General features: G+C 42.0%; 1 protein-coding gene across 1 annotated transcript; it reads left to right on the top strand.

The window, feature by feature from the left end:
* Positions 1–411: 411 nt before the first annotated feature.
* LOC308095499 (uncharacterized protein) lies at positions 412–3861 on the top strand (the record flags this gene model as incomplete). The annotated part of the gene is made up of 2 exons (XM_080442556.1): positions 412–618; positions 3301–3861. The coding sequence occupies 2 exons, from the start codon at positions 412–414 to the stop codon at positions 3859–3861; spliced, it is 768 nt and encodes a 255-aa protein (XP_080298682.1).
* Between the last annotated feature and the right edge of the window lie 10345 nt (positions 3862–14206).

Below are 14206 nucleotides of genomic sequence, written 5' to 3' on the forward strand. Positions count from 1 at the left end.
TCTTAATATATGTCCATGTGTGTGTATACTGTATGAGTTCTATGTGTGCAGTTCCATTTTGTGTGTGTGTGTGTGTGTGTGTGTGTGTGTGTGTGTGTGTGTGTGTGTGTGTGTGTGTGTGTGTGTGTGGTCGCCAATTTCCTCTTCATCGACCTCTATGTATTTTTTTCAATGACTAGTAGTGCACATAAACACAGCTGCTGTAATGCACAGCGATTGTTAGATTTTGACATCCTATAGTCTAATGTGTGTGTGTGTGTGTGTGGTGTGTGTGTGTGTGTGTGTGTGTGTGTGTGTGTGTGTGTGTGTGTGTGTGTGTGTGTGTGTGTGTGTGTGTGTGTGTGTGTGTGTGTGTGTGTGTGTGTGTGTGTGCGCGCGCACGCATGTGCGTGTGTGGTTGTGCGTGCATATATGTGTGTCTGTGTGAGTGTGTTTCTATTCGTGTGTCTGCACGTATGTGTGTGTGTATGTGCGTGTTGTGTGTGTGTTTCTCTGTGTTTCTGTCGCCAGGTGGTCCATGATGCCTACACCAGGTTTACAGAGGACTCTACGCTGGCATCAACGTGGGAGAACACTACTGAGAGCACAGACGTCCCCCCCTCAGAGGTCACCATCAGGGTCAGTAGCAGAACCAAGGCATCACTTTGGGGCGTCTTCCCCATTCTGCCCTTTCATCTTCCTGTCCTTTCTGGGGGCTGTTTTCTAGGTTTACAATAAATCTCTGTAAGAGAATACCAGCACTAAGTAGGCATGGTATGCTGCAGAGCAGACAGCAGCGGTGTGTATATTTTCGTAAACGGAAATGATGAACAGATGACAGCTTCCGTTATTGGCTTTCTGGAGGTGTAGTTCCAGACTCTATATAGCATTCAGAGATTGTGTAATAGTTGTCTGACTACGCAAGACTAGGTTCAACCCTACTAGGCCCTTCCGGCCTAAGCCCAATTTAAGGCTGGAATCTGTCGCGTATTTCAATGAATAAAATAACTAGCACAACTGCCGTGTTTGGAAGCCGGTCTCCCTACTCTTCATTGAGAAAGTCCAACCCTGGTGTCAGGTATAGGACACAGACTGGTTGACAACGTCAATGGAGTTGTTTGTTGATTTTCAGATATTGTTGTAATTAACTCTCTCCGTCAGGAGAGGGAGACAACAGACATTAAATATACACATTCTAGGTTTAAAGAGACCCCAATGAAGCATTAGGTGAAACAAATTAAGTTGCTCTTGTTTTGTAAACAAATTGGATTACTGAAGAAAAATGCAGGCCTCCTCATGTGTGATCAACATGTTGGATTTATGGTTTATTATTCAACTAGGATTGCCTGCTTTCATCAACACCCTTAAATGAATGTATTGATGTACACAAAGCATTCCTACAATTTTTATAGAGTCAAGTACAGTAAATGAACAATCCAGAGGGAACTGGACATTATTCACTAGAAAGAGAACTCTGACCATGCAAATTGGGTTGACCGCAATCTAAGGCTTTACTATATAACATGCCGTATGACCGCATGTTTCTCGACAAAAAATAACTTCTATTCTGTGATGTGGTTGTACAGTGAACTCTAAATTAGCCTCTAGTCTCCCACGGTACGAGTCTCTGCAGATTCAGTGAACTGGTTGTCTCCTCTGCAGCCCACTGACACAAAAGAGAGACATAGTCATTAGTCAGCAAGGTGTTTCTCACCGTGAGACACCCTAGCTACTCTCTCAACCTCTTAACCAACCTTCAACTTCTGTTTACACCCTGGCCTAGTCTGCAATTGTCTTATTCAGTCTCTTTGAAGGGAGATGAAGCCCTAGGCTTTGTAGTTTGTTTTCCAAGTCAGGTTAAAAACTAGAGCAGGGTGAAAACATGGCAGGCTCATAATGCTGACCTTATAGTACACCGTAATTTAAGCACAACACAGCGGCAGCTAATCAAATTAATAATGGGTATTAGATTTATGAGTGACAATGTAATTGCCTGCATATCAGGTTCTTATTCTGCTCTGACCTAGCTCACTCCTACAAGGTTATTTAAAGAAGGAAAGACATCTATATGATGGTAGATATGTTGCAAAATTCAAGAGCTTCAATATTAGCACTGTATTGAAATTTGAATGTAAATTGACATTTGAAGTCACAAAGAATAAACAATTACAATTTCTGTGAGTTTGATTGCTCAAATCAAATTTACAAGCTCTCGAATTTGCAACATGCCATTGGTAGTGGTCAGGCATTAGCCGATCACCAAACACGGAGATCGATGGGGTGGGGAGCATTTCACTCCCATTTCAAGAGAGTGAGAGACTTGCAGGTACTATGCGATCGCACTAATTTCTGGCGAACGAACATCACGATTGATAACATGACAGACATCATTTGATTGCTAATGGTAGATATCACTCCTGTAGCAAGTATTGAGCCCCATAATGATCTGGGGTTGAACGTGACATATCATGAGCAAAAACAGAAAGACATACTTGTCTTCTGACAGTGGGAAAGAAGTCTATCTCCTGTGTTTTGTTGGTTTTCCCATGATTAAAAAAGTTTTTTCCACAATAATGTTGCTGGAAAAGGGCTATAACGTTATGGTAAGGAGAGTTATTTCCTCTCACGCAGGTACAGAACACGAGAACAGCGCCATCAGCTGACCGTCAGGTGTACTCAGTGCAGTGTGTTTGGAGCAAATTTGACTTGTGATACATCATCCAACGTCACCCGATCTGTACTCCTGAAGTAGGCGCAGTTAGACAGGACGATACATCTCGGTCTGTTCAGGCCTTTATACAACGGAATGAGGTTATGGAGAAGAGAAAATCAATGACTGAGAATGATGTATTTCCTCAGAGAAAGCAGATTCATACAGCACCTGTGCCTCTATCGCATCGATCTTAAAAAGCCTCTTCAAAAGGCATTGGTTTCCATTTATGCAGATTAATTGTGTTTCCATTTTTATGCATTGCAAGTGTTTCCTCGTAACAGTAAATGAAATGGTAAGTAACCAGAATCCAAGGTAAACCGATAAATGCAATGCATGAATTATTTATGTTACTTTTCGCTGACCTAGATTTTTAAAGCCTCCTATCCTGTTCTGTCCTCCTCATCTCTTACCTCCCCCTCGCTCCTTTTCTTCTCTCCTTCCTCTTCTTCCATCCTCGCCTCCACTCCTGTGTTTTTATTTTGTCTTCCTCTCACCTCCGCTCTTATTTTTCCACTCCATCCACATTTCCTCTCCTCTCCTCTCCTCTCCTCTCCTATCCTCTCCTCTCCTCTCCTCTCCTCTCCTCTCCTCTCCTCTCCTCTCCTCAGGGTCTGGAGGTCTCTAAGCCGGCACACTACCACGACCTGCCCTCCTACAAGGACTTCTTGCAGATGAGCGACTCCGGGGTGGAGTTCACCTCCTGCGCCCTCCCACTGGACAGCGACTCCGACGCGACCGTGCTCTCCATCTCCCACAAGCCCTTCCCTGATACCACCTCGTCCTCTGCCGGCGGTGCAGGCGTCCCCGCCAGCAGCCCGGATGCCACAGTGGTTGCAGACGGTGACCTCCGAACCCCGGAGTCGGCCATGAGCGCGAGTGTGAGCCCGGCCTCCACCCCCCGCATTGTCACAGCTGTTGCCACACCCGACGGCATCCCTAGGGGCGGCGTCCCTAGGGGCGGCGTATCGCCAGGAATGGCCTCTATGGGCTCTGCCGGACCAGACTCTGCCCAGATGCCAGAGGGAGGAGCTGGCGGCATTCCCAGGGGCGCCGCATCGCCAGGAAGGGTGTCTAAGTGCTCTGTCGGATCAGACTCTGCCCAGATGCCAGAGAGAGGGGCGGGAGGTGGGGAAAGCGTGCAGATTGAGGGAGCGGCGGGCAGTACCTGAGAGAGGACGTGTTGGTGTGGTCGTTTTGCACGCCCACTTATCCAGTTCAGACCCATAGGGCATAGCAGTGGCAGACATGTTTTGGTTCCACCGATCCAGACCACCTTCATTTTTCCCATAGAGATTTCCAAAAATATTTATATCAATTATTTTAAGCGTAGAATCAAGCCATCCAGGCTCCTGGTGAATCATGACCATAAAACATTTGATTCTGTGATTTTTTTTAATGAAAACCGCAAACCAAAGGGTATTTATTAAATATGGTATATCATATAATTAAATATAAAATGTAGTTTTTTTACAGAATCAAATGTTTTATGGTCATGATTAACCAGGAGTCTGGATGGCTTGATTCTAGGCTTAAAATAATTGATACAAATATTTTTGGAAATCTCTATGGGAAAAATGAATGGCCTATTTGGGTGGAACCAGAAAATGGCCGCCACTGCAATGCCCCAAACTGCACATACGCCACCACAACCTAATTCAAAAAGTTCATTTGACCCTGAAAGTGTAGAATTTTACCCGTTTTACACTTTCAGAGTTAGATTAACCCTGTGTTCCACCACCACCACTATCAAATGTGTCTACAGCACAGGCACCACTTGCTCTCGGATTATCTGCTTTCTCTTCATTTTAAGACCAGAACCCAAAACAAAAACTAATTTCATAGTTTGGACCCAGATGTCATTGTAGCCTGAAAAGCTATGTATATATTTTTTAAGGCAGGCGCACAAATGCTCGATTCAATATTCAATGCGCTGGAAATGCACTGACAAATAACTAGGCACGAAAAGCGTGACTCAGATATCTATCAAAAGGAAGAACAAAGTGATTGTGAGCATATGGGCAAACGCATGCATTTAAATTAAACATTACAGTAGGTAGGCTATTGCTGTTGAAGTCTGTCCTGCTTTTCTCCAGGAAAGAAAAATCGGAAATAAACGTGACTGTATATTGCATGCGAGCTTTGCTAGGCCAAAGAACCACCGACTTGAAAGGACAATTTGTCTGCCTCAAAGATCCCATAATATCAGCCGAGTAAAAATACCCTTCAGCAATTTGACTAAAACAAAGGAGAAAAGAAAAACAGGATGTCTATAGTTTTTGTAAAACTTTGACAGATGAAAAAAATATCGTATTTATTAGCTTCCTTATTGTCAAATGAATTGGTCATGTATGCATTATTGAGAGGAACTACCCCTTCTGAGCCCAGTCTCAGTATATAGCTTTCAACGACCTTTTGCCTGGGCTCACAGCACCCAACACACACTGAAATGAGGATGATTCAATCCTATTCTATTACACATTCTTATGGACTGTATCGTTAAGAGTACAAGCATGTCAAAAAGACCTCTATGCCCCTCAGACGGAAGTGCCCATTCTGGGGGCACCACCTCCTTTTTTATGTAGAAACAGGGACTCGGTTTGGCTCCTCCCTTTTCTTAGTCTACTTCCTTCCGGGTGCTTCTGCCTACTTAGGTTAACAACAATTACATGTTTAGGGCAGTGCTGTTTGTGACTGTCGCATGATGTAGGCCTATACTTAGTTGCGGCGAGCGCAGGGGCCGTGCACCGGAAATAGCTGATCTACAAGCTCAAGCTAAGAGCCTGTACATCGTCTATTTTTGGTGTGCTGCACCCGCACACCACTAAGTATAACTCAGGCTTACGGGAGGAAAATCTTCACCCCAATATACAGTATTATGTCCTCTTTCTGGAAACGTTGCTATCCAAAACGAGGCTGAGAGATTGAATATCACCGCACTATACAAGAAGTGCTGGCGTCTGTATCATTTCTCCTTCACTTTTTGACGGCATCATTATCCAAAGCCACCTGGTCGCCTCACTGCGCTGTATAAAACCGTTCTCTTCCCCCCCCCCCCCCACCACCATTGACACTGCTGCTCTGGTACAGACCCCTGTAGAAGCGAAACGACGCAAATCGTTTGTGTAGCCGTTCCGGGAACTTGTTGCAGTGATGGGGATTTTTTATCTGCCTTTTTGTTCGTTGCAGAGACAGAGACAGACTGACTCACTCCAAGCCACGCAAAGACAATATATAGAACGACGGCTGATCAAGACTACAAAGATGGAAGATTGAAGTGGAGAAAGTATTCTGGGGGAATGGAACTGATGACTGACATGATTAAAAAGCCTCCTGTTCTCTTCTGAACCTGGCTGATTGAGCAGAGCACCAACTGTTCGTTAGCCCCTGTGGTTCTGCCAAAAAGCACTGACTCTGAAGACGCCTTTGAATCGATCAATGACGGCAAACAGGCCTGAAGGCCTGACAGCATGAGACTGAAGATTGGTGATTAGAAAATGTAGGGAGACAGAGAGCGAGAGAGGAGGGCGCATACAAAGAAACCAAGGTAATCTGGAATAGTTCAGTGCACGCCGGACTTGACTCTATTCAGCCCATGAAAATGGATATCAACAAGCGGGGAGCTTTCTTTTTTCTTCATTAACTTGAAAATGTTATTCATATTGATGTATGTCGTTGAAATATTGGTACTAGTGCCGTATTATAAACAATACCACCATTAACAGTACTAGTATAAACACCACCATTCACAATTCTAGTATTATTACCACCTTTAACGGTAGTCAATAGAGTAATACCACCATTAACAATACTAATATTAAAACCACTATTAGTACAATTAAAAACACCACCATTAGGAGTGCATACCACATAAATATAAGGATTACAGTCCTTCTCACTGCTGGCCTGGGTTTGAATCCGACCCAAGGCTTGTTGCTGCATGTCATCCTCCTCTCTCTCCTGCTTTTCCTGTCTCTCTGTTCATGGCCTCTATCCAAATAATGATGAAATGCCCCCCCAAATAAAAAGAACGGGACCAGTGGCTCACAATGTAAAATTCGAGTCACTTCCTGACTTGCCTACGTAATTGGTGATGTTTGGAAATGCAGCTCAAACAGGATGATAGTCAGACGGAGACGCGAAGTGAAAAAAACAGCCTCCGTCTGGATTCCAGGCTAATTAACAATACTAGTAAGGGGTTCAGTGAATACATCCAGTCATCCATTCATGTAAAGAAGGCCATTCTGTATTTGTGTCAGGGCTCCTCTCACGTTTTACGTTTTGTTCTTAATAACTTGTGTAGTCTGCACATGTTAACCATGAGGAGGTCAGGGGTCAATACATAGAGTCATGAAAGAGTCAGACATTATGGGATGTGGCACAAATGAGCTGACCAAGAAAACAGCTTAAACAGTTTAGTAATTTTTTTTCATTTTCCCCCCAATTTAGTTGTTGCCAATTCCCCCTGTGTCTAATATAGTCCCTGTCACTGTTTGGTCTGAGGAGGGTGTGCGGACAGCCACACTTCTCCTCCAAATGATACACATGGCATGTCCAGCCGCTTCATTTCACAAGGACAGTGAGGAGTTTCACCAGGAGCATAATAACCTGTGCTCTGCTCCCTGGTGAACGGGTGCCTACGCACAAATCTGTAGGAGTTGCTTGTGCAGGAACAGAGAACATCCTCCACGAACATGGCCAATTGTGTTAATTGGAGCGCCCGGACGGCCTAGCCGGAGCCACCGTGGAGGAAGTGAACCCCAGTCTCCACGGTGGTGGACAGGTGCTTTACCCCTGTGCCACCAGGATGCTCCAATCTGTATCACATTTTATAGTGAAACCAGCTCAGTGGCCTTGTTGTTATAGTGTCCCGCCTGAAATTTGGAGGTTCAATCCCCAGCCGGGTCATACCAAAGACTCTAAAAATGGTACCCAATGCCGACCTGCTTGGCACCTGGCATTAAGGTTTGGATTTGGTAAGTCCCTGTGAGTAAGTCCCCATGGCTCGGCAAGGCTTTCTTACATAGTAAGTAGTTTGAAACACGTCGGATCAATTTCCCCTCGACTGCTCTCTACAAACAGATTTGTATTCTTCACATGGGGTTGCAGTTTAATTGGTAGTGCCACAATAGCTTAGCAGCTCTCCACAGGATGGCTTGGCCAGCCAGTTGTTTCCACTTTTTAGGTGAAGGCATTCAAGCCTCCTTATCTTGGTTGTGTTTGAAGAATGGAGGTGATTAACATCAAACGTATTTCACAAAGGAAGATGGCCTTGCTTATGTCTGGATTGAAGGGATGTAAGTCACTGGGCCGCTGTTCACCCCGGCCCTGCCATAGGCTGAATAAATGTACTGTGTTTTCTTTACTTTTCTTTGATCCTAAAATGTGCTTTTATACAAAACACTTTACAGTGAGTCATACATGCGTACTGTATATTTATCATGTTTATGTTTTCTGAGAAATGAGGAAGTGTTAGTGCCAAGCAGTACCCACTGAGCTATAGGCTACAGGGAACAGAAACTCTAACCCTGGTAGTATTGTATTAGTGCCATGTTCTGCCCATTTACAAATGGGAGGAGTGGAACACCACACCCTGGCAGTGTTGAGCCTGAATTATACTTAGTCGTACGACTGTGACGCTCGCTGACGTTTTGGCGAGCGGCGTGGTCGTACTTCAAATTATGAATTAGGCTTAAGTAGCCATAAACTACCTGCTACACCATATATACAGAAACCACAATGACCTTCATCACCCACAGGATCCCATTTAGCGACCGCCATTGTGTTGTTGCCGTTAACAATACGGCTACCTCATATTGTAACCACATTGATGTCAGACAGGCACAAAGATGTCTGTCAAAATAAAGCACAACACTTCACTGTGTGACCAGGAAAGGCTCACATTGTAATCGATAAGTAAAAATGATAAGTAGCAGCTATTGTAAATACTATTCATTCTGTCTGCAAAAACACAACAACTGACTAGCTTGTTTAGTTAGTTCCCTTCCCTTATTATTCAGGAAGAAATGTGCTTAGTATTGAAGTCATGATATAATGTAAAGCAGTTGATCTTCATACTGGGGGCTGGAATTGGACTGACTAGGAAGTCAGGGTCCAAATAAAACAGCATACATTTATTTTATTCAACTTGTTCACTGTCCTTGAGCAAATCATAACACTGCTACCAACTCTTCGGGTCCTGACCAACTGGTCGAGGCGCACTAAATGCAACATTGCATTGCATTGCAGGCAACACTGTTGTACCTGTATCTTAACTGCTGTGCTTCCTTTGGCAACTGAATTTCCCTCGCGGGATCAATAAAGGTCTTATCTTATCGTATCTAACATGAGAAAGTGAGACATACATAATATGATGTGTAAATTCCATATGTGTATCTTTGAATACTCACATATTGGCTGTAAGTATCTTGATTTTGTAATGGCTATTTTATAGTGCTGTTGTTAATGCAGGCACTTCTTGTCCTCAACTGATAATATACATTTAGCAAAATGGCTACCAATTGAAAAGCCCTCTAGTGACATACAATAGCCTACTGTAAATATTTCAGGTCACTCATCTCTCCTGCCCCCCCCCCATCCCCCAAATGACCACAGGGAGGGATACAAAGCAATATTAATGATATGGCGCTGAGTCATCACTAAAATGAACAGGGTTGTAAAGGAATCAGACTGAGCACATCCCTCCCCCCCCCACACACACACACACACACACAAATCAGCTTCCTCACTGAGTGACTCTTGTATATAGACAGATAGATATATACTGTACTATGTGAACTGCATGTGTATAGCATAGAAATGCTAGTTTCATACTGCAAGGCTTATGCAAGATTTTATACTAATGTGGCATCGATCCTTTAACTCCATGTTCACGGTAGGTAGGTAGGTAGGTAGGTAGGTAGGTAGGTAGGTAGGTAGGTAGGTAGGTAGGTAGGTAGGTAGGTAGGTAGGTAGGTAGGTAGGTAGGTAGGTAGGTAGGTAGGTAGGTAGGTAGGTATTTGAATGCTTTGAAGAGGAGATGCCTTGGCTGCAATGACAATGTCCAGTCAAACTCATGATGTGGGTTAGAATGACACTATGTAAAATCCAATATCTGCTGTTGAGAAACCTCAGGGCTGCAATTTCATGAGGCAGCAAATTCACATTTACATACCTACAGCTGATGCAAGTGAAAAACTGGAAAACTGATGAAAGAATGTTGAAAAGTTACACCAATTATTATTTGCATCTTTTCTCAAGGTTTATTCGTTAATTAAATGTTCTATTTTAAATGTAAAATAAATACTAAGCAAGCACTTGTGTACACCGCTAGCCGTGGTTGTCCTTGGCATGGACAGGTTTGCGAACAACTGGATTGTCTCATTAAGACAGTTTTGACAGTATCAGCTAAGTTTGCAGTAATAGAGTACCGTAGTAGACTTTAAATTATTCTGCGTGATTGTCTAAAACTCAGACACTCATTGCATCTCATATGTGGCAAACCCCACCCACCTGACACCAAAGGCAATGAAAATAATAATCTGTATTTGCATGAACTTCTGACCTAAGCTTAGATATCACATTATGATGGGGCCTTAATACATTAATAACAATAGGGTTCACTGAACCTGCTAACCATCACACAGCCAGTGTCGGCACTGTAAAATAATTTAGCATTTTATCATTCACCTAGGACTCATATTTTCTGTTTCATTGAAAATCAGGGTCTGTTTCCAGAAACCATGTCAGAATGTCACACCTCCCAGGGACCTCATTTATATACGTAAAAATATCTTTGGTCTTTTCACACATTCTCGTGCAAGCATTTCAAATAATATAACAGGATTGACAGAACATAATTTGCTTTTGATTTGAAAATTGGAAATTGTGATAAATCAATGGCTGTGTCAACAATAATAATTAAAAGAATCACAATTACCTTAAATGTAATAGCAAGGGTAAATTGTGTGCTCAAGGACCTTTATTATGAATGAGGCCCCAGAACTGATAAGTTGTCAGGTTTCCATGATTGCATCCTTTACAAAATCTGATACTGAGGTTACACATTGTGCCCTGTTCTTTTCAATGCACGCAGTGTAGACACGGCACGCAGTGTATAGTTGGGGACAATTCAAGCTTGTAATACTTTCAAATACAACATGTATGTTAATAGCGGCACATTTTGACATACTGGTATTATAATGCATTATACTAAAAGGTGACACGAATGTATTCTCCTAAACAAGATAATGCAGACACACAAAAAAAATGGCACATCCATTTCATCATCAGATCTGTTTGTAGCATCATATTCATCTGCACCACAAAGGCTCTTGCTAATGTACTTTGTATTTATCTCTACAATGATACTCTCTCTAGCCTGTATCTGCTGTCAATGTGTATACCTATACCTAAGATGTTCTGTACCTGCAGCATGCTGACCTGTAGATTGCTTGTGGGACAGCAGGCGTAATGATACCTAATAAAAATGATAATAATACTATCAATTGCACTGTTCTGTAGAGGTAGACGCTTTAAGCATCACTCATGTCCTTGGGTTTTCATGTTCACAGGGGCCTGTTTTCCCAAGATGTAGATCCTGCTTTGTTGGTATATAAGCTGAGGAGCTGAGGTCAAAGTCACATGTGGTGTACAGTAATTGGCTTAAAGATCAAAGGTTAAAAAAAAATCCATACGATTGTTTCTTGAAATGTCTTGTTAGATATAACATCAAAGTCTAGTGTGGCTGGCTACTGCTAATATCCCAGCTGTGGCTTGGAAGCTGTCCCTTTGCTAGGGAAACTAGGGCCATGGGTGACTAATAAGGCTACTGTAGATCCTATTCCTAACCTAGTGATTGTTGAGTCCATGGTGCAGTCAGGGAAAGGGTTTTGTCATTGTCATGACTACTACGGCTGCTCAGATCTTAGAACATTATCACTCTCAACAACTCTCAGCAATGCATTGTCATTGCATTTTAGTCTTGTGTCTGCAAATGAATGTTTCATATCTAGTTAAAGTATAATTTTGATGACAGATATAACTTGAGAATGATGAGAATGATAGCAACGATGATAGGTGTGTTGTTGGTGGTGATGATGATGCGATGAGGAGGAGGAGGATTGGGATATTGTTTGGTGATAATAATATTGATTCCTTTCCTGCTGCCACTGTTGACAATGGTTTAGATTTTTCTTTCCTTTCAGTTGTTAGAATAAAATATTTTGTCTTGTAAGTAGTTAAGTGAGGGGTTGGAAACTTCTGTTCCTCGAGGCTCTACCATTTTAATCTGGAATTGAACACTTTATCCATGTGTCAAGTTGAAAAATGAATATTATAATCAACTAAATATGAGTCTACTTAACACATATTTATAAATGATGATTATAAATGATATACAGTATGTATGCTAATACAGAACAGTGGCAGTAAAACGTACAACACTAGCAGTATTGATTAATATGTTTTGGTCAACATTGTGCAAGTAAAATTGAATGGATTAATGGATTAATTATTTGTTCCCATTTAGCAGTTTATCGGTAAATGTGTATTTGTCTCCGCCAGGCCGAAGGTGTGGCAGAGACTATGTTTTGCACCGTTGGGCAGATCACAGCAAAACTGTCTCCCTGGATGCCAGAGCAGAACTTCTGCCCTGAATTTTTCAGATTGGCCTGTTATAGCGCCACCAGGAGGTCGAATTTTGCAAAACCATTTTTGGATATAAGTCGTACAGATTTTGTCCAAACATCACGCAAATCGGTACACAGTATCTCTATAGTCATTAAACGAAACCGGTCTTTCAGATTTTTCATATTCCATCCTGATTGGCTAAGATTGGCTTCCAAAGTTTGCAGGAGTGCTCCGTTTTTAACAAAATGCCTTAAATAATTAAAGCAGCGTGCAATTTCCGTGAAATTCTGCACACACATTCCCACTAGGCCGAGGAAGAAATGCCACTTGAGATTTTTAAAATCAGCCTCATGGTGGTGCTATAACAGGCCGATTCGTGCTTTTACCTATAACTGCACGATCTGCGTAAAACTTTGTATGAGCACTCCCTAGAGGCCAAGGAAAAACCTTTGCCCTGCATTTTTCACATCTGGCTTTTATAGCGTCACCAGGAGGCCGACCTATGTAAAAATATATATATATTATTATCATATTTATCAAAATTCCACTCAAATCTGTACACATGAACTCTATAGTCTTGTGATCAAGACAGATCGGTTTGATTTTTCATATTCCATCCTGATTGGCTGAGATTGACATCTAAAGTTTGCAGGAATAGCCTGTTTTGAACAAAATACTCAAATCATGAACGCAGTGTCCGATTGTGGTGAAACTTTAAACCCACATTCGCACTAAGTTGAGGATTATTTTTATAACGCAATCATCACGCAAATCGGTACACATTATCTCTATGTGGTCAAGATGGATCTGTCCGATTCTTCATATTCCATCAACATTGCTGGCCCACAATAACCTACCTGACCTGGCGGAGACCTGTGCTCCGAGGAGCACTTTTTCCAGTTCATTTTCATTTTCATGGACATCCGTTTGTCAAATCTAGGGTAGAATTGATTAATATTAATTATCAATATAACTTAATAACAATAATGTGTCAAATGTGTAACAATATGATCCATTTAAAAGTTAAATAAATAGTGTTCTTTGCAGAATATGTTGACCTGTGAAGTGTTGACAGTGGTTCTCAACCTATGATTTTGGGGGTGTCCCCAGATGACAGTGAAGTGACAACTTTTCAGTACCAAAAAAAAATCAAAAAAACACATCATTGCTTCATCAAAAGTAATCACCAAACTATACTATAAAAACTGGTCAAACATTGGCCGAATTGTCAAATAATTGTTGATGATAATTGTTGCGAGGTGTAAGCTTGTAGAGTGACGATTTTCACAATATTTATCTGTGGAAGCGAGTCAAACTAAATGTAATGCCTCAACTCCTACAATTCCAAGTGATTGTCAGGGTGGGGGGTCCCCAGTTCACATATGATTATTGTGGGGGGTCGCGGCCTGAAAAGGTTGAGAACCACTGGGTGTAACAGTTTGATGCAGTGGAATGTTTCATCACTGTTGTTGGATGCATTTCTGTTGCTAGGATTTAATTTTTTGGTTTCATTTTGAAAGAGTGTGCATGCCTGTGTAATCATTGACTTTTATAACACCTCCCTGTACCACCATGAACAAACAACGCTAGAAGGGTTCAATGAAGAGTAGACTGCTATTTATATACTCTATAATAAGTCTTTTTGGCATCATGCACAGACAACTTTTGTAACCTTCTTTTTCTGTAATGAATGAATTATGCCAATTAAAATAATTTTCAACAGGCCAAGAGTCAAAGGATGCTTCTTGTGTTGTTGCTTTTGTTGTGTGTGTTAAAGCTGCACTATGTCACTTTCCTCTTCTACCCCGGATTTGAACCCGGTTTCCTGCGCAAGTGCTGACATTTTTTTTTTTACCATTGAGCTAATAATAGAGCCTGCCTGCTTGC

The sequence above is a fragment of the Gymnoscopelus braueri genome (assembly GCF_963280865.1).
Source record: "Gymnoscopelus braueri genome assembly, chromosome: 11".
Taxonomy (NCBI): Eukaryota; Metazoa; Chordata; class Actinopteri; order Myctophiformes; family Myctophidae; genus Gymnoscopelus; species Gymnoscopelus braueri.